Source organism: Tiliqua scincoides, chromosome 5, assembly GCF_035046505.1.
Source record: "Tiliqua scincoides isolate rTilSci1 chromosome 5, rTilSci1.hap2, whole genome shotgun sequence".
Classification (NCBI taxonomy): domain Eukaryota; kingdom Metazoa; phylum Chordata; class Lepidosauria; order Squamata; family Scincidae; genus Tiliqua; species Tiliqua scincoides.
The window spans coordinates 101,981,101-102,003,144 of NC_089825.1; the positions used below are offsets into that span (position 1 = coordinate 101,981,101).

Here is a 22,044-nt window from a genome sequence, read left to right on the forward strand (position 1 = left end):
TTAAATAAGTCAACTTTTTGTTCCAACTTTTCTAATGAAAGTTTGCATATGCTCATTAAGTGTAACATAAAATGTGGTTGGGGAAAAGGTGCATTTATAGATGCATTTATAAATGAATAGTCAAGACTGGAATTCAAGAAGGTATTTAGGCTCATGCAAGTGTTATCCATTAGCACATTGGAAATTTTCATTTTTCTTTGAATAGTTGATTCACCAGACTCTCTCTCTCTCTCTCTCTCTCTCTCTCTCTCTCTCTCTCTCTCTCTCTCTCTCTCTCTCACTCACCAATTTCACATCACAAACTGCTTTTGTTTCTGAAATTTTGGGCCCCATTGTTAAAAAGTTATTTGGTCACCTGGAGCAGGTTCAAAAGAAATCAAATCCTATAAGGCAATGCTTCCCAATTCTTTTAGCACCAGGACCCTCTTTCTAAAATGACAATCTGTTGTGACCCACCAGAGAGAGAGAGAGAGAGAGAGAGAGAGAGAGAGAGAGAGAGAGAGAGAGAGAATAACTTGTTTATTTATAATTAATAAACTATTAATTAATAATAATCAGAGACCTTATAGTCTGCTTACAGGCTGCTAGAGACCTCATATAAATTAATATAAATTAATAATTTATATAAGGTCTCTAGCAGACTGTGCTCCTCAGGCTGCTAGAGACCTTATATGAAGTATATGTGTGTAGATATTTGCTAAAATCTCCCTTGAAATGGAGATGAAGGACTGTTCCCCAAACCCTTACAGTCTTGCCAGGGTGCCCAAAAGGCTGAACTGGAGAGGAAGATGTGCAATTAGGGGACTTCCTGGCCAGACAAAAGACTGAAAATGGGTTAACAGCATACCAGTTTACAACTTGATTCGCAGCATACCAATTACTAGAGAAAATTGGAAAAAGTGACATTTTAATGTGGAGGTATGAAGATTATGTCATACCACAGATTAGAATTCCAACTAACAATTTTCTTCTACAAACTGGGCAAAGGTCCCTGCTAAGTTTGTTTTTTTTAATATGTCAAAAACTGTTGATGACCCACCAAAAATTGGCTCGTGACCCACTGGTGGGTCTCAATGCACAGTTCAGGAAACTGCTATGGTTGAATAATGTTGATTTTAGCCTGGATAAGAGAAAGCTAAGGAGAGATAGGACAGCTGTCTTCATGTATTTGAAAGGCCATTACATAGGAGAATGGCAGGTAACTTCAAATCTAACATTCTATGATTCCATGTAACATCCCTAAAAGAGTTTAGGTAAACTATTTTCACCAGGTAGGGGTGTGTGTGTGTGTGTGTGTGTGTGTGTGTGTGTGTGTGTGTGTGTGTGTGTAACAGGCCTTGGATGAATGAGTTCTTCCTATGGAAGATGGAAGGAACCTTTGAATGTAACCCATCCTTCTGGCTTCACACAAAACTTTGTAAGTATAATTATTGCAGTTTTATGGAGTCCTGACAAAGAGCAACAAAGAACTGGCTTGACAAGACTGTAAGCTGGAAATTTAACTCTAATACATATAGCGATGAAAGTGCTCTGTAATGTTATTTTCAACAGATGCAAGAAGTTGAAATCCCAGAACTGAAAAATCAAACGGTCATCCAGGAATTCATCCTGCTTGGATTTAAGCATCTTCAGAACATGAAGATAATTCTGTTTTTGGTCTTCTTCGTGATCTATGTGATGACCATAACTGGAAACGTCCTCATTATTGTGTTGGTGGTGGCCGATCGACACCTTCACACTCCCATGTACTTCTTCCTGGGGAATCTTTCCTGCTTGGAGACCTTTTACAGTTCAGCCATTTTGCCCAGAATGCTGACTAGTTTCCTCACTGGAAACAAAACTATTTCTGTCTCTGGTTGTTTTGTGCAACATTATTTTTTTGCCTACCTAGCGGCTGTTGAGTGTTATCTTCTTTCGGCCATGTCCTATGATCGGTATCTGGCCATCTGCAAACCTCTTCATTATACATCCCTTATGAATGGAAAGTTATGTCTCCAACTGGCAGCTGGATCTTGGATGACGGGATTTCTAGCCAGTACTACGACAATTGTATTAATGTCACAGTTAGTCTTCTGTGGTCCCAATGAGATCGACCATTTCTTTTGTGACACCTTTCCAATTATGCAACTGTCTTGCAGCCACACACTTTTTTTAAGAATCTTGATCTTGATCTTTGTGTCTCTATTCACCCTCCCTCCATTTACACTAACGTTAATGTCATATATATCCATCATCACTGCCATCCTAAAAATTCCATCCATTACGGGGAGGCAAAAGGCCTTTTCCACTTGCTCCTCGCACCTCATTGTGGTCACCATTTTCTATGGCACAATAGCTGCCGTGTATGCCTTGCCAGACTCTACCAATCTTAGAGAATTGAACAAAGCTTTTTCTGCCTTTTACACAATCCTAACACCTCTGGTCAACCCTCTCATATACAGTCTGAGAAATAAAGATGTAAGGGAGTCTCTTCAGAAGTCTGCAATTGTAGCATGGGTCCAAGCTCAGGTTATGAACCATAAAAAGTAGGATTCTGCAGAAGACACCGGTCAGTTTGAAAGGAAACGAAACATTTTCAAGGAAACTTATGAAAACATAGGCTCACATCCGAGAGCGGCTTGGAGGGCCCAGTGCAGCGGCATTTCCAGGGGCAGGACTGCCGGGGACGATCATGTCATGACATTACTTCTGGATGCGGTTCCTTCTCCAGCAGCTTCCTAACTGACCTTTGACTTCTGCCAAACCACTGCATGCCCCCAAGCACAGCACTGTGCTTGGAGGTTTGCAGTGGCTTGGTGGATGCCAAGAAGCTGCTGCTCAGTTGTGCCCCCTTTCAAGTGGCACTCAGGGCACGTGCCCTATCTGCTATACCTTAGATACGCCACTGGCCCAGTGAAATCTTTTTCAGTGACAGATGCTTCTGCCATTATACAAACTGCTTTTCCAGCTCTCTTCAAAGTGTGAAAACAATTTGTGAGATAGCATGAGGAAAAAGAAGGAGGTGGGAGGGAGGCATTCTGGGGCAGGGGAAGGGCCGGCGGAGGATGGTCCCAGGGGTGGGTGGGGAGCAGGAAGGGGCTGGGACCTGGCAGTTGGGGGACCTGGAACTTGGCAGATCCCACACCCCATTCCTGAGCAGCACGGAGTGGCTTCAAGCCACTCCTCTCTCCTCAGACTTGGGCAACCTCAGGAGAGGACACAAGTCCAAGGAGACCCATAGGGGCTGCAGTGGCTTACCGGGGGGGGGGGGATAAGGGGAAGAGTTTCCTCTTATCTTCGGCTCAACCACTTTGAAGTCCTGTCTTGCACTGGATACAACGCAGGCCTCCTGGCTTGCCTGTTCCAGCGCAAGATATGATTGTGCTGTTGATGACATAATCAAAGCAAAATTATGTATTTCTCAGCCCACAGGATAGCTCACTGGGAGCTCAGAGAAGAGCTCAGTTGCTCATCCCTGAGTCCAATGACTGGGTATTTTTTGATTGATGTAAGTAGCTTAAGCTATGGTGCATCTAGCTAGATTGCAATGTGCTAATGACTCCAGCCAGTGTGCAAACTTCCCTGGGTTTAACACAGCAATATGTTGGAGGGGCTTGTGGGCTGACACTTTGAGTAGCAGCCCAGCACCATCTGCTGGACTTTAATGATTACTCTATCCATTTGCAGAACATTTTACTTTGTGCTTTAGCCAAGCAGCCAAGCTCAGGCATTTGTCATCAGCTGCTTGTACTTTTACTGCCCCTCTTTCTTTCCCCATGACGTTTTATTCCTTTTTTTTTCCTTTTAGACTTTTAATAAAGTAGTTACACTTTGACCATCAGTCTACCTGGTCCACGTTCTTTGATATTTCAGTGGAGTTTCATGTATCTTTACCCTGCAGATGCTACCGTGGGTTTGACATTTAAGCCATTTCTGCCCAATGTTGCATATACATAATAAGGATCAAATGTGTACACCTGTGGGTCAGGCAAAAATCATAGAGTCATAGAGTTGGAAGGGACCTAATAGGTCATCTAGTCCACCACCACCACCACCACCACCCCCGCCTTAGGCAGGAAATCCTCTTAGAGTATCTCCAACGAGTGCTTAGAGCATCTCCAACAATGCACTAATAAGAATGTCTGGGATTCAGTGCCCTCTTGGAAGGGAGTCTCCTAGCCTGGGATGGTGCAGCAGATACAAACTACCAAGGTTTATCCCCATTCAACTATTGATCTAGGAAAAGTGGGGAGCAGGAAGGGGTGCACGCATGATCAGAAGGCACCACTCCCCTCGGTTAGCTGGCCTTCTCCCAGGAATTACTTTCCCTGAATACATGGCATACGTTTTGGTTTCTAAAAGGAAGATGAAAACAGAAAGCAAATACCACCAATGCTCCCTTGAAATCCATGGGACAAATTAGTAAGGATTCACACACATGAATGTTGCATATACTTAATCTAGATTCACTTTCTTTGCAGAGGACCCATATACTTTCTCAGATGCTCATGTGATAAGGGAAGTGTAGATTATCTGTGAGAGCCAATTTGGTATTCTGATTATAGTATATACGTTCAACCGGTTCAAGCATGTACACATCTCTGGTAACCCACAAACTTCACAGGGGAACCTTGGGCCAGTCCCCTTCTCTCATCCTTACCTATATCATAGGACTCTTTTGAGGACATATGAGAAGGAGCATATGCTATGCAGTTCCTTGAAGGAAGGATGGTGTCAAAATATAATGAAATAGTAATAAAGTAAAGCTTGGCTCAAACCCAAAAAGACCACGGTCCATGATCATAGATGTCAAACAGAATAAGAAAACAAAAACCAATGTCCATAATAAAGCAAAGTTTAGGCTGTTGTGCTCTGTGGAACTGCCAGTGCAAATGGGCAGAGACCAATGGCTATGCACACACCAATGGCTCACCAGGCCATTATTGAACAGGTAGGATGATGGCGGGGGCAATTTGTGGAAGAGCAGGGGAGGATCAGGAGACAAGAAGGAAAGGGAGCAGCGTGGGCAGGAGGGAGATTTGAGGCAGAAGAGGATGGATCTCAGTGGCAGACCAGCATTGTGGGATTCTATCTCTCTTTTCCCTGCCAAACATCCTCCTAAGACTTACACCTTAAAAACACACAGCCCAATCCTATCCATACTTTCCTGGGAGTAAACCCCATTGACTCTAATGGGACTTGCTTCTGAGTAGACATGCATAGGATTGGGCTGACAACAAGGTAAATAAAAATACTAAAAATAAATTCTAACCAACTTTTCAACTCTGACATAGCTGTGCCATTGCTGCGTCCTACAGTTGGGGGCAGACCAGGAATGGATCCCCCACGGATACCGAGGCACTAAGTGTATATTTCTCGTGTAGTCATATTCCCTTGGCAATTTTCATTTTCCTGTGAATTCCCTTGATCTCTTCTCTAACTTTCTCATTGAGACTCATTAATTTCTACAGCAAGGGCATCATGACAAGGGAGAATTAGATTTGGTATGTGTTAATGACAAATTTTCTTTCAAGTTTGTTGACCCGTCTATTTCATGATAAAAGAAAATCTGGAATGAATTCATTTCACAGAGAATGCACAACCAAACTCAGGCATCATTGTACATCAGAACTTAAGAAGAACCCCGCTGGATAAGGCCAGAGGCCATCCAGTCCAGCTTCCTGTATCTCACAGTGACCCACCAGATGCCTCAAGGAGCACAAGACAACACGAGAACTGCATCCTGGTGCCCTCCCTTGCACCTGGCATTCGTGCGGTAGCCTACTTCTAAAGTAACATTGTAGCATTATAAAATTCTATGAATACATAAAGCTGCATTGGAAACAGCTGCGTGGAAGTGCAATTGTTTTCTCTTAGAGCAGGGATCTCCAAAACCCAGCCCGGGGGGCCAGATGCGACCTGTGGCGAGCCTCTGTCCAGCCCACGGCCAGCCTCTGATCCCCCAAGAGCCTCTGGCCCAGTTGACCAAATATTGTTGTTGTTGTTGTTATTATTATTATTATTATTATTATTATTATTATTATTATTATTATTATTATTATTATTATAACCAGAGTTGTGTTTGTGGAGTGGGGGAATGGGGGTCCATTTAAGTGTGTGCTTTATTTCTTGGGCTGTGTTGGTGCTTGGAGAAATCCTGCACATTTGAGCCCATTCATTCATCTAAGTTCCATCTCTAATGTATTTATTTTTATTTAATTTTTTTTTTCCTGGCCCTCGACATTGTGCCAGATATCTGATGTGGCCCTTTGGCAGAAAAGTTTAGAGACCCTTGTCTTAGAGAAAATTCATTCTTACTAAGATAAGCCATTAGATGCATACATGAGATCTACCTATAGTAAGTAATAGTAAATGTAATTTGCGGGACAATGATAAAATTTACTAGTTTAAAGTCAAATTCACAATTATATATTGCTGGCGCTTATGGTGAAAAAGGTTATTCTGCTAGTATTCAGTTTATTCGTGAACTTCATGACATGGAAATATACAAAATGTGGAAGAAATTCTATTTCACTCTGTATAAATAATTTTTAAAAATTGGTACTGAAATCCATTAAAGGATCAAAACGTTAATATTAACAAACGATCCATTCTGCTATCTTGGCTGTATTAGCCAAAATCAGTAACTGAGAAAACAAATAACTGTAACTGTAATTCCTGATTTATTGAGGTTTTTAAAATCCTAGTTTAAAAACTGAAGGTGGATTTAAACTGAGATTGAGGTGGATTTAAACATACCAATTATCACTCACAGGAACTAAACGATGAGTTCACAGCTTTAGGTGACCATAGTTGATATTACTGCAAAATAGTAAGTGCTATGGTTGGAGAAAGTGCCACTGCAAGGTTGTCTCATGAAGTGGTAAGGAACAGAATCAAAATGTGTGTTTTACTCCTCGAAATAATCAAGTTATATCTCTGATTGTTGCAGCACGAATGTAGCATAGCATCTCAGCAGCAATATTTGATTTTAGCAACTGAAAGTTGGGTATGACCTTGAAAAGATCTTGAAAAGATAAATTGTAATTACAGCACCAACACTGGTGGAAGCAGCTGCAACATTAAGACAACACTCATACTAGGTGGATTTTGGATGGTTTAAATGGTACTTAAGAATGTGACCTAAATAAATAAAACATGTTTTTCATTTTATCTAGAATGGAAAAGTCCACATCGATTCACACTGATGTTGTACATTGAAAGATACCCTGAATATATGGGATCCCAAAATATAACACAAATTCATGAATTTATCCTGCTGGGCTTTGGAGAAGTCCATGAAATGAATACTGTTTTATCTATGATGTTTCTGCTTATCTACCTTCTGACTATGGCTGGGAACATTATCATTCTTCTACCAGCCAGCTAAGAGTACTCAACAAAGTCTTTTCTGTTGTTTACACACTTCTAACCCCTCTGGTCAATCCTCTTATATACAGCCTGAGAAATAAGGAAGTGAAAAAGTCCTTCATCAGAATCAAATCCCTATGTTTTGTGGAACCCACAGAAAGACCTGCCAAATCAAGCCCTTACCACTCTTAAGAGGTCCTGTTATTTGCCATTTATTGCTGTGACATGTGACAAAGATAATTTCAAAGGACATTAATTGGGGAAATGTGGTGTAAAATCCCACCTAAAAAAAAAAAAAATCACCACTGTAGGTAAATAGAATTGTGATCTATATCATAAAAGTGCTTACACCACTTCTAGGATAAATGATGATAAACGGATGCCATGAGCCCAGAGCTCTCACTGCACTCTGGCCAAAGTAACACCATTTTTAACGTCAGCTCAGTGACTCTGCTTCTGGTCTTAATATAATTGTTAGCAAAAAGCTGTGTGCCACCCCTCACCCAGTGTCTTTGTTATAGCGATAACATAGCATCAAGAGCCAGCTTGCAAACCTTTTGCCTTCACTCTGTGCTTTTAGTTCCAGTTCCCCTGTATCTTGGTCCTTGAAGACCACACAGAACTTGTCTGCGTTATCTTGCAAGAGCAGCAACCAGCAGGAGGAGTAAAGGGGGAGCTTGAGTGAGGCAGAGATGGAAATTTACTGCACTTTTTGTCTGTTGAACATATCGCTTTGAACTTTGTATAAAAGGCTGACTGCGCCCAGCTGAAAATTGCTGAACTGAACTGAGCCTACTACCTCCGTGCAGCCTTGCTTTGCTACCAGCAATAAAGAAGCAGTTTCTGCCAAACCTTCCCTTGGTGTATTCAGTTGGAGGGGATCGGGCATGCTTGGCAATGAACCTCTCACTGCCTTTGGGGGTTTGAGGGCGACAGAACAGTAGGTGAAATGCCCCCCCTTCAACAGAAGTAAGGGTGAAATATTTACTTTCTGTCATGTTTTAGATGAGTTAAAATATAAGAAGAATGAAAATATTGATATATAATTGACCTGCATGTTACCGATATTTTACTTGTGTAGATTCAAGTATATAGTTGGAGCCTGTTTATCCACAGGGCTTCCGTTCCTGAATCCCCCACAGATGCTGAAAACCATGGATAATGAAATCTGCAGTTTTCAGAGCCCACATTTGAACACAACTGGAGTCTTGCTCCAGTTGCATCTGGAGCAGTTCTGAGCCTCAGAGAGGCTGCACACCACCTTGCACAGCCTCTCTGAGGCTCAGAATAGCCCCTAGAGGTTTGCAGATGACTTCTCATTCGGCATTCATGGTGGGGTAAATCCACAGATGCTGAATCCATGGATAAAGAGGCCCCACCTGTTATTTGCTTGACAGACAAAAACAGAGAGAAAAACAGTTTGAATAGTAAGTGTCATTTTGCCTGCCTTTCCACTTACTAAATACAGGCACCAGAGTGAGCATGAGATGAGCAAATGCATCTGCTGTTTCCTGAGTCATCTTGCACGTGTCTTATAGAGTGATTTTAGTTTTTAAAGAGACAGTATCAATTGTTTCTGATTTCAGGCAGTGCCGACTATACACAATTTTCCTCTACCTAACCCTCCTGACCCTCTTATAAGAGCCAGGATGGTGTAGTGGTTCTGGTATTGGAGTTAGACCTGGAAGATACAGGTTCAAATCCCCACTCAGTCATGAAGAATCCTGGCTGAACTTGGGCCAGTCGCTATCTCTCAGCCTAACCTACATCATGGGGTTGTTGTGAGAATAAAAGGGAGGGAATGTACTGCCCTGAAGGAAGGGCAGTATAAAAATGTGAAAAACAAACAAACAAATAATAAGTAAGTAAGTAAGATAGTAATAATGGGGATAATTGACCACTTACTCCAAAAAGATAGAAGACAAAGATTTTGCATTATAAACAGGCCACAACCGAACATTAAACATAAACTGCAGCAGGTCCTAATTATCTTTCCACTTCTTCCCCTTTCAGTAAAGGTTCCTGTCTTCAGGATGGTTGCCACATTCCTGCCTTGCCTCATGTAACATTTGAAGAACTTAGGGAGCTTTGAAGAACAACTCTGTACTTTGGAACTTTGGACACAAGTATTTGTGTTCCCCATTACTGCTAGAGACCATCTCCTTTTCTCCTCCAAATACTGTTAGTTACGGATGACCCTGAGATTGTTTTATGTTAATATGGTCATGAAACATGTAAACAATACCAATCTCATCAGAAAACATGTTTAGCAGAAGGATGAATTTACAAAGCACTATAGGGGCATGAGAGGTTGAGCAGCCTGGCCACTGGTCGATGGCTCACTTGCTCCTGCAGGCTCAGATCTGACCCTTGATGCCCCAAGTCCACATGCACATGCAAGTCTCATCTAGAGCTACAAAAATCTAGAATCAAAATGTGACTCCAGACTCTGATAGGGTAAGAGGCACTTTTTCAAGTGGGTGCTCCTTTTTTTAGCAGGGGGAGAGTAACTGGCCCACCTCACCCCAGCACTGTCTGTTCTAGTGGCTGTCTGCTGGTATTCCTTGGCATCTTTTTAGATTGTGAGCCCTTTTGGGACAGGGAGCCATTTAGTTATTTGATTTTTCTCTGTAAACCGCTTTGTGAACGTTCAGTTGAAAAGCGGTATATAAATACTGTTAATACTGTTAATAATAGGAGAGAAGAAGAGGTGACCAAGCAGGCACTTCTTCCTCCTTCAGCAGCCCAGAGGACAACGTCATGACACCAGGGAAGTTCCCAAGCAACCATTGGGCCTGCCACCTGGCCCACACCAAGATTCCTTCTTTGCAGTATTGTATCCATTTCAATGTGTATTTCAGTGTTTTGCAACCCAATCCTGTTGGGCTGACCCACTAGCGGAATGCGTGTTCTGCCAGTGCGGGCTGCAGAAAAGCAGCCGTAAAGCCTGTTCTGATGTTGGTTGAGTAGCATGCTGCCCAAGTGCCTATGGGAAGGCTGGAGCTTTCCTGTGCTTGTCATCAGACTGCTGACCACCAGACTGCTGCTTGCCAGAGCAGGTAAGCCAGTGGGGAAGGTGGGAGGGGTACGGGAAGGGCAAAACAGTGGTGGGGAGGGGCAAAACCTGGTGGGGAGGGGGAGGAACAGAAAGTGGGGAGGCTGTAAGAGGGGGTGGATCTGGAGGTGAAGTCGTGACTTGTTTCATACCAACAAAACTGACTCATTTCATACCAAAAGCTGATCTTGTCTTATATCATCTTTGGGGGAGGGTACCTGGGCAATAGAATGCGGGATCGATTGAAACCATAGAAAAATAAAGGATTTGAATGGAGAAATCTGTTTATTCCTCTTGCGGATTGATCATGTTCCTTGATTGCACTGAGGGTGAAATTGTCAGGTGCAGTAAAGTTTGAGACCTTTACAATAGTGTAATTCTATTATGCGTTCAGGCAATTAACTAGATAGCTTTGGTTTCTCCATGGAGTTTCTTCCCACTGAGTTTCATGACTAGTCTCCTGTCCTCAAGGCCCCTGTCAAGAGGGAGGAAAAAAACACCTCATCCTCTATAAAGGATGGAACATGCTGCTACCAACTACATTGTCTTCAGCTGTAGTAGCTGACTCATTGAGCTTTTCTCCAGCAATATAGTAAGAATAGAGAGGATGAACAAACATCTCCATATTGGAGATCAGTAACTGAGGTTAGGATCTTTTTTGACTGTTAATCCTATGGGTGAAGAACGAAGCAGTTTATTGTGTGAAGAGTCTATTTAACAGAGGGGAGGCAGACTTCGAAAATGCATACATCCCCAAACTTAACAGGTACTGTTGAATATAGTCTTTTGGGTTGGAAGTGATATGATTTCCTAGGTGGAAGGAAATCTTTGTTTTATGTCATTAGACATTTCCTATATGACATGGAGGTATTTTAAAGATTATTTGGCTGTCTTTCGGGTTGCAATTCCTTTTCTAGATACTGAAGAACATCACAACTGGGGGAGAAGGATTCTAGTAGTATTTATTTATTTATTTATTTATTTCAGAGAATCCCCAAGAAATTCACATTTTAGATATTCAAAGATATTAAAAATGCCAGGAAATTTAATGCAAATTGTGTACTGAAAATCTGAAAATTGATGTAAAACCTTTTAAAATAGTATTAAAACTCCATTTTGGATATCAGTGCGGAATGGTTGCGGGTGCATCTGAAAAGAGACTGCAGTATTAACATTATATTGGGACAAATGTTCTTACATGTTAAAGTCTACATGACTGTCAAAAGTTAAGACTGCAATGTATCTGTTATGACAAGTGGTTTTCATTCATTGATGAGAGTCAACAAATGCCCTCTAGGCTGCTTTGAAAGTCGATGCATAAAAATATAAATAAATAGTATATCTCCCAGTATCCCCAAGGTAGAGGTATGCAAGGTAGAGATGGGCCTATGGCCTGACCCAGTGGGGCTATTCTTATGTTCTTATGTTATGTTCTTTATTCACATCATTCCACACTGAATGGTGTTGAAAATTTTGATTTTCTTCCTTAAAAAAACAAAAAATGATTTGATATTACCGACTTTAAGAATGTGTGACATAGAGCAGCGTTTCTCAAAATTTGAGGGAGCTTTACTCCCTCAGTAGTTCTTGTGGGGGGGGGGGGCTAAGTGGGGCGAGGGGGGTGCTTTCCACTTACTTTGAACAATGTAGGGCAGCAGGAGGTGCGGGGAGCCCTGTGCAGCCCTCCGCAGTGCTCCCTGACTCTTGGAATCTGCAATAAAAGCGGGCGCAAAGCACCTCCTGCAAAATGGAAGTGCTTTGCACCTGCTTTTATTGAAGATTCCAAGAGTTGGGGAGGGGTTCGCACCTCCTGCAGCCTTGTGCAGCCCTACATTGTTCAGAGTAAGTGGAAAGCACCCTCCCTCACCCCCCTTAGTGATGCGATCCTGGGGATTGTGTCACTGCCTCCCCCTTCCCCCACCCCTTCAAGGGACGGGGGAAGCGTTACACAAACTGGTGGGTCGCGACCCACCAGTTTGAGAACCGCTAACATAAAGGCATTCAATATCATTCATCATTGCCTTATAGAAATTGGATAGTTGGTGCCTACTTCTCATTTTGTTCAGTCAGAACATAATCATAGCCAAATATATTCTTAGTGAAAACAATCTTCAACCTCTCAGTCAACGTGGATCGTTAGTGCATACTTCTCATTTTAATTATTCTTAGTGAAAACAATCTTCAACCTAACTGTCAGCCAAGGTAGATATTGGTTAAAATAGTTAAAACCTGATTTTCACATAAGGGTATCTTAAAATTCAAAACTGAAGTCATGTTAGTAGAGGTAGAAAATGAAATAGAAGTAGAAACAGCTGAACATTTGCTGTCAGACATCGTTAAATAAATAGTAAGCTTTAATCTAGCATTCCTTCCAATTTATTCCTTGTGATACAGAATCATCAATATATACAAAATTGATTCTCCATTATTCTTGAAGAAACTCCATAGTTCCACACTCTGTGCTGTTGTGAAAGAGAAACCAAATGAATGAGATCAATTGAAGGGATGGAATCCAAAAATCAATCACAGACCAGTGAATTCATCCTGCTGGGATTTGGAGATCTTCAAGAAAGAAAAGCTGCTTTATTCCTGCTCTTCTTGCTTATTTACCTTCTGACAATAACAGGGAATTTTCTCATTGCTCTACTTGTTGCATACGACAAGCACCTTCATACCCCAATGTATTTCTTCCTGGGTAATCTGTCCTGCTTAGAAATCTGTTACAGCTCTACGCTTTTGCCAAGGATTCTAGCCAGTTTCATATCTGGGAACTACGTAATATCTGTCAATGTTTGCTTGGTGCAACATTATTTTGTTGGGGCTTTCTTAGCTGTCGAATGTTACCTCCTGTCTGTCATGTCCTATGACCGCTACTTGGCAATATGCAAACCTTTGCATTACAATACAAAGATGAACGGCAGATTCTGCCTTCTGATGGTCATTGTATCTTGGGTCAATGGTTTCCTAGGAAGTACTCTAACGATAGCCAACATGTCCCAACTGGATTTTTGTGGGCCAAATGAAATTGACCATTTCTTTTGTGATAGTTTTCCCATAATCGACTTGTCTTGCAGTGACACTCATGTGATGAAAATGGTGATATATATAGTGGCCTCTGTATTCACATTTCCCCCATTTATGTTTACTCTGATATCGTATGTTCTTATCATTCGGGCTATCCTGCAAATTGCATCCACTACAGGGAAGCAGAAGACTTTCTCCACCTGCTCCTCTCATCTCTTTGTGGTTACTCTCTACTATGGGAGTGTTGTGATTGTGTACGCCTTACCACATACAGACAGGCTGAAGGAACTCAACAAAATCTTCTCTGTTGCTTACACTATTTTGACTCCTTTGGTCAACCCTCTTATATATAGCCTGAGAAATAAAGAGGTGAAGAAAGCCCTCGCATGTCTTCTTTTAGGTAGAAGTCAGACATAAAAACATCAGACTAAAGGTGTCATAACGTACACCAACCATTTTCAACAACTTGTGCCATAAATAGTCCACAGGTGTGCCACAGGAATCTGGGGAAAGGTCATTTCTTAGTAGGGCCGTTGGGGGATGTGAGCTGCCCACTAGCAGCATGGTTTGCCTTGTCAATTGTCAAAAACCTGATGGTATGCCTTGACAATTTTAGTGCCTTGTCAGTGTGCCCTGAGACAAAAAACGTTGAAAATCACTGATGTATATGGTTCACTACAAGAAGTTAGGTAACCTAGAGCTAGTCATTGTTACAAATGGTGCTCCTTTACTAAGCTGTTATTTTCTCCAATTCTTTGAACACATGTACTGTACTCCACAGGATCAGGCTGTGCTCCAATTTAAAGGAGTAGTCAAGCTAAATTTAATTTCTATTTATTTCACAGTAGTGCCTATCTTGAGACTGATACTAACCAATGATTTTAGAATTGTTGTCCCTTTTTTATATTTTGGGTCTCATGGCCCCAGAGGGCATGCAAAAAGGGATGTGTATTGTGTTGGTCATCTTGCAAGCAGAGGCTAGGAAGTTGAGGAAATGGCCTTAATCATGGATCTGCTTGGTGCAGATAGTATACTCAACCCATGGTTTTCAAACTCCCTTCAAACCATGATTTCACTCCCAAATACTTGGGTGGTTCAATATGCAGACATAATGCTGAACTATTAAAACATTCTACTCTTAAGTATGGTTTTTGGCTCAATCCCATGCTTGCATTATGCCATCAGAATGTGGGCTCCACCAGTGCAAGCCATAAAAAAAGTGCCATAAAGCATTTTGCAATGGTGCACCTTCAATCCCGTCAGAGCAGGTAGGAACAGCCCAGAGAGATGTTCAGGGTGAGAGGAGGAAGAAGAAGAGAATAGGGGTGAGAAAGGCAGTGACATAGGTGGGTCTGGGCAGAAAAGGCGTGGAAGGGGGCAGGATGAGGGGCACCAGCGTGTGCCATATCCTATCCCCTTCCTGGGCCTCATCCACTGGCAAAGGTCAACGATATTGCTGGCACAGGTCTGAGCTGGGGCTTTGTCTCCTTACCACAAGAAGACCTCTGCCTGCTAAATTCCCCCATGTGTTGCATGGTAGCCCTCACTGGTGCAGCTGCATCAGCACAGGGGAAATTTGGTAGGCTTGAGCTGCCCGACTCAGAGGCCAAGGAACCTGACTCATATTCCCTTTTTTCTATTTTATCCACACAGTAATGATTGCATTTTTTTGTCTTTGATTGTATATAGTGCCAAAGGAGAGGGATAATTCTCATTACACATGCAAAGAATGGAATTTGTTACTTCAACTATTTGTCGAGCATAAATAAACACACTCATAGTCCTTGGAGTTGCTGTCCCTCGGGAATTTAGCATAAAATTCTAAAACACTGTTCCATTAATTCTCTTTTATATTTTGTTGTTGCCGTACTCTAATTTATCATAATGAAGATTTTGCTTATTGCTCCCAGAAGGCAAGCAAATTAATTCCCATCATGAATGGCAGCAAAGGAGACCTCCTGCAGAAAACGTTACTATGATAAATGCAGTGGGCCCGCTGTAGCCATGAATTTGAAACCCAAGGATTTCAGCTTCTGCAGGTTCCCGAACTCGTGGGTTGAACCCACATGGACCTTCCAGAGGCGAGGGGAGCACAGCTCCCAGAGGGTGTTCGAAGGGTCAGGAAGGCCATGTGTGGCCTCCATAGACATCAGAATGTCTTCTAAGGCTTGTGGGAGGTCTTAGAAAGTCACTTCCACTTTTTGGTAAAAACTGGAAGTGACGTTTTAAGGCCTTGAAAGGTCTTCAGAGGGTCAGAGAGGACTTCCTGGCTCTCTGAAGGCCCTTTAAGGCCTTAAAACATCACTTCCAGTTTTCACAAAAAACTGGAAATGACCTTCTAAGACCTCCCAGAGGGTCCCCTCACCTCTGGAGGATTACAGGGTCTCCAAACCCACGGATTTCATTATTCATGGGTTTCCTTATCTGTGGGTGTTCCTGGAGTGGAACCCCTGCAGATAAATGGGAGGCCCTGTAGTCAGAAAGCATATTTCCCTCTGTTTTCTCAAATATATGAGAAGTTGCATGTGATGGGCTTTTTTCTTTCCTTTCCTGCAAGCAGTCATTATTTAAAAACAATACTTATGCTATGGGAGCATAAAATATAATATGTGAAATCAAGTTTAGCATTGGTTGTTGGCTTTGCGTTTTTGGTATTGGAATGGAAATTTCACTACATTTTTAGGAGGGTGTTTGTTCCGAACCAAGTGACAATCTCCAGGACACAGAGACTTTGCTTATTCTCCACAGTTCCTTTGTACTATGGAAAAGGGACATGAAGTAGGTACTGTATTTGTTTCAAAAAAGGGAAATCTCACCATAGATATTTGGGCTAGTAGTAAAGCACACGTTTTACATGCAGAAGGTTCCACGATCATCACCAGATAATTCTGGGAATGACCCATGCCTATACTCTGTAGGTCTAGAACTCCCCCATGGGATACAGCCTGTGCCCCTTTGGCACTGCTGCATCTCCACGAGGGGACTTAGGCCCTAATCCACAGTGCCGGCACCGTAAAGTACATCTATGATGCATTCTGCCATCCCAGTGCTGGAGATAGCCCAGCACAAGCCTGCACTGGCACAGCGATGGTTGAAGGACGGAGGTCTGCCACCTGGTTCTCTACGTGAAGTGTTGGGCAACGGAGATGTAAGATGGGGCATGGGGGAGGGGTTCCAGGGTGGGTGGAGGGTGGGGTAAAGCCATGGAGAGGGGAGGGAGTGGGGTGAGTGAGGGTGGGACACGCCAGAGCTCAACACCAATTGCGCAGCCCCGTATTGGCTAAATAGATGGTGCGGAGCTGAGTAGCCCCATTGCAGGTCTACCTTCCTTACCCAGGGGAAGGGGACAAATGTGTTACCGAAGGCTGCCCAGAGTGCTCAAGTTGCCACGGCAGCCATTTTTGACACTGTGGCAACCTTTCACATTTGGCAGCTCAGGATTTGGCTGCTGAGTATTACTGGGCTGTAATATTTGCTCCTCACAACCTGTTGGCATTGTTAGGCCCCAATCAGTGAGTATCCATTTCAGTGAGGCCTTCAGGACCCAACCAGGGCGGTGGGGCATTTGGTGGGCCGCTGTGAGGTACAGGAAGCTGGACTAGATGGGCCTATGGCCTGATCCAGTGGGGCTGTTCTTATGTTCTTATGTTTTACTCTATGTCTTAATTCTATTATAACTGTTGTGACTAGTTACTTTGAGTACATTGGTATTGAGGGCTCTATAGTGGTGTATATAAGTGACCTCTTCCCTTTTGTGGCTGGCTAAGGCTTCAGCCAGCTTCTTGTGATTTTTCATATATTTTGACATAAAACCAGCCAAACTTTCACTGCATCACACTTTCTTTTTAAGAAATTCTTCTCCCATTTACCTTCAAGCAAGTTACTCAGACATTACATGCCAAGTCAACTGTTTTCTCCCTGCACCAGCCCCCTTTAACATTCATTTCTCTATTTCAGTTGCAATGTGATTCTCAAGGATGTTCTTTGCTTATCTAATTAAATGTATTCTTTTCTAAATTCGTCTCCTGCAGCTGTCTGAGGTTAGCTAGACATTATATCAGTCGCCATCCGATAAGGATGTTACTTCTTTCTGTCTGTTTTCTTAAGGCTTCCCCAAAATCAAGCATGTTGGTTCTTTAAGACTTACTTCTATAATTACCATGTCTTCATATGTCCCTATATATGTTGATTACACTTTAAGGCAAAGACTATATATTCTATGTCCCCATATGTGTTTTTCCTTCTTTTGAAAACTTGGAAGAATAAACAAGTGAGCCTTGGCACCTGGCATCGCAACGTCTTTGCAGATGTGCGCTTCTGGAAAAGGGGGAGTCTTATCTTCCTTGTTGCCCTAGTCGCAACTCCCTTTTCCAAATTCTAAAATATATCAACGCAAGTCTTTGAGGCCCCAAGGTCTCAGCTAGCAAAACAGCTTTCTAAGCATTAAAATAAAAGCTACAGAAATACAGGCTTAGCAAATGCTTTTGCCAAGACATCTGCCTCTGCCAAGGTTTTCTGCTTGAAACTGTGCTTATCTGAGTTACATTTCAGACTCTGAGGCTCAAGCATCTTTAGTAATAAAATCAAGTAGCTCTTTACTATTCTGGGTGTTTCTGTGCTTTAGTCAGACCTTTAATAAAATCAGGCAGTTAAAACTTACTTCTAATGGCTTTACAATCTAGGGTTAAGGGTCACCGTGCCTCACTATGAACTCTGCTGCTTCGATCCTTCTCACCCTAAGTGTAAAAATCACATTTGCCTGCCTTACCCCAATAGATACTAGACATGGTGACTTGGATTAAAACTGGAACACAACATATTGAGCTGAACAAAATCTGTCTTGGATTGTATCCAAGGATTTTTCTTGTGCATTTTTTTCCTGTTGCTGTCTGGGAGAAGACCACTTGGATGTTCTATCCAGTCCTCCTCTCTTCTATGTGACCACATGCTGCTGTGACATGTATGGATGTGTGACATGCCTGTTTGCATGTGTATGTTGCATGTTCACATCAAAAGACTGCAGCAGAAGCCAGTCTCATGGCATTTTAATTGGACTGATGGGAAGAAGTCTCAGATCCTACAGGCTTCAAGGAAGGTCAAAACTTAGGTTCATCTGAGCAAACATTCCCACCCACCCCCCCCCCCCCCCATGCTAGGTGCTTGACTTAAGCCTTGCCTTTCTTTTATTCTTTTAAAAAAATCCCATGAATGGCCACAAATTACTGGTGTAGCAAATTTGGAATGTGTTAGAAATTTGTTTTGTAGTAATTTTGAAAGTATCCTCTGTCCCCACCCCAAAATAGCTTCTTGTCAGGTGCCTACATCGGGAAGCTGTAGAATAGAAAATATTCATAGCTGAATGGAAGTTCATTGGCCAGTTGCCTCATAATCTAGTTTCCTTCAATAATGTATGGAAAGCTCTTGCAGCACAATAAGAGATGTTACAGAAGGGGCAGCCCAATCCAGAGCAAATGCCCCAAAGCCAACGTGGCAGCTCCAGTGCGGCTTCCGTTGCATCCAGTGGGGGAATTTTTCAGGCTGGATGTCTTCTTGAGATAAGGAGACCTTCATCCCCTTGCCTCTGTTTCCCTTGCCTCTGGCTGAGCCAATTCTGGCCCCTATTCTGTGCTGGTTACAGCACAAAGCTCTCGGCTTGCCTTTTCCAGTGGAGGATGGGATTGCACCCTTAATTTCTGCTTATTTGCAGAAATTTTTGCAGCAGGGCACTAAATTAAACCCCAAGATTTGCAGCAGGGCACTAAATTAAAACCCCAGAGCATGCAGGACCTAAACAGGGAAAACGGCTCTAGCTGTCTGCCTAAACTAGGAGATCTGGATGATCAGACAGGGACCCCTGACTTAAGACTCCAGTCAGTCAATGATCAGCAAAGCCTCTCATCACCAACCCAAAGGGTCACAGCAGCATTATTGTGCCAGTTCATCTGGCCAAGTCAAATGTATCATTTACATAATATAACCAAGGTGGAAAAAATTCCCTTTTCACCCTTCCTCCTCCTCACTCTCACCGCAATCCCTTCTTCACATTTTAAAATCCAAACAGAATGTGGATATTTCTTTGTAACCTAATCATAACAGTTAGCATTTCTATAGTATTTTCGGAGTTTGCTAAGGGCTTCATATGTGTTATGTTGATGCAGTCCCAACAACAACTTTGTAATGTATCTAACAGCAGAATCCTCATGCATATTTACTCTGAAGTAAGCCCAATATGTCCAATGGGATTTGATTTCAGGTAAGTACATACCGTGGAACCTCCACATTTTTCAGTCCCATATCCACGGATTTAACCATCCATGAAATCAGAGGGACCATATGGATGACTCCAGAGGCTCCCCCAATGACTTTCCATGTTGCCTTTGGAGGCCCATCCTGGGTCGCACTGGGCTGGAAACTCACTCTATTGGCCTGCACAGGTCACAAAATGACCTGCAGAAGCCTCCAGAAACTACTTCCACTCCTTGGAGTCAATATTTGGTTTGCTCATTTTCTTCAAAGAGGGACCGTGGATCTTGACTTAATTCAAATGTTATATGGCAGCTTGCCAAAGTTTTAAAAATACCATTCCTGGATTTAAATATACGGAATTCACATTTCCTCACCCAATGCTAAATTCGCAGCCCTAACCCTAAGCTTTCTACCACCCTAAAGCAAGAGCAAATATCCTGGATTAATTTCAAGGCAATAAATATCTGAGGAATATTGGAGAACACAACAAATCACACCACTTTTAATTCCTCTTCTCTGTTAGCATTTTCTTGGTGTTGAGATCAGATCTCAGAATAATAATATAACATTTTGGGAAAAAGATGCAAGCTAACAGCCCAGCGTTGGAGGCCAAGATGGCAAACACTTCCACTGCCACAACAGTTTTCCCCTTAGTGCTGAGATAAGCTGGAAAAAAGGAAATCCATACACTGCAAAAGACCAGCATGCTGAAGGTGATGAACTTGGCTTCATTGAAAGCATCTGGTAGTCTTCTGGCTAGGAAAGCAACAGTAAAGCTGATGGTGGCCAGAAAACCCATGTAGCCCAGGACACAGTAGAACATGAAAGGAGAGCCTTCATTACATTCCACTAGGATTTGCCCTGTCTCTGAATACATGTCAGCATCTGGAAATGGAGGAGAGATTGACATCCAGGTAATACAGAGACCTGCTTGAATGGAAGAGCAGGAAAGAACAATGGAGTAGGCTACTTTCTGCCCTAGCCATTTCCTCATCCTGTTGCCTGGCTTGGTGGCCATGAAGGCCAGGATCACCATGCTTGTTTTTGCCAAGATGCAGGAAATGGCCACAGAAAAAATAATGCTGAAACCTGTTTGCCGGAGAAGGCAGGACGGCTTCCCAGGCTCGCCGATAAATAGCAGGGAAGCAAAGTAGCAAAGAAAGATACAAATGAGGAGGACACAGGTGATGATCTGGTTGTTGGCTTTGACAATGGGAGTATCCCAGTTCTTGAGGAAGGTTTGCATCACCAGACATGTAATCACAGCAAAGGAAATTGCAAGGGAAACCAAAACAATCCCCAACGGCTCTTGGTAGGAGAGGAAGGAGATAACTTTGGGAATACATTGATCGTGATTCTGGTTTGGATGTTGATCTTCTGGGCATGGAATACAATGAGCTGCATCTGAAAGGAAAAAAAAAAAGTTGGTAGCTCTGCTATGTACAGTGATATCTGCTGTGAAATTAATGGACCAATCCTATCAGGGCCTTATGCTGTTGAACCTTGTGCCACACCAACAGCTGGTGGCTCATGACTGATGGTGCAGAAGGTGGGAAATGCATGGCTGGCAGGAATGGGCCAATAAACCTACTTTGGAGCAGGTAGAAATGTGGCAGGGTAGGATATTGGAAGAAGCCGTGCACGCTAAGATTCTATTCTCCTTCCTGGCCATGATGTGCCCCCAGGAGTCTCTTTGGACTTACACAAGCAAAACAGCTAGCATAGGTTTAAGACAGTGATTTTCATCCTTTTTCATCTCATGGCACACTGACAAGGCACTAAAATGGTCAAGGAACACCAGCAGGTATTTGACAATTGACAAGGCACACCATGCTGCCAGCGGAGGCTAACATCTCCCATTGGCCCTATTAATAAATGACCTTCCCCCAAATTCCTGTGGCACATCTGTGTACCACTCACGGCACACCAGTGTGCTATGGAACAGTGGTTGTAAATGAAATGGTTTAAGGGGACACATTGGACACCAGGAACCACATTGGACAACTGAAACCACCATGAGAAGCCCAAATGCAAGTTCTAGTGGCACAGGGCACTCATAGAATTGGGCAGTAGATTAAGAAACACTAAATTCTCCGGTCAGTAATGACCACTTTCTTTCCTGCTATCATTGTCGCATGCACATTGGAAAGACCAGAGTGGAATGACAAGCTCAACCTGAGCATTTCCTGTGCCCCACTTGTGTATCATGATCAAAAATAGTTTGAGGTGTTCTCTCACCAGGAATCCAGATGAACGAGTGTTTCAGAAATGTCACCATTGACATATATTTGAAAATGCTGCCCAGCCATTCCAGCCACTCTCTTACCCGTCCGATTAGAAATCATGTCTTCTGGGCATGCTGTACAGTC

The 22,044-nt window shown here is 42.7% G+C and overlaps 2 protein-coding genes across 2 annotated transcripts; both read left to right on the forward strand.

Annotated features, from left to right (window-relative positions):
- Positions 1-1,551: 1,551 nt before the first annotated feature.
- Positions 1,552-2,529, forward strand: LOC136652702 (olfactory receptor 6B1-like). Its single transcript, XM_066629623.1, has one exon. The coding sequence runs from the start codon at positions 1,552-1,554 to the stop codon at positions 2,527-2,529; it is 978 nt and encodes a 325-aa protein (XP_066485720.1).
- Positions 2,530-12,910: 10,381 nt separating this feature from the next.
- On the forward strand, positions 12,911-13,846 carry LOC136652703 (olfactory receptor 1f45-like). Its single transcript, XM_066629624.1, has one exon. The coding sequence runs from the start codon at positions 12,911-12,913 to the stop codon at positions 13,844-13,846; it is 936 nt and encodes a 311-aa protein (XP_066485721.1).
- The last annotated feature ends 8,198 nt before the right edge of the window (positions 13,847-22,044 follow it).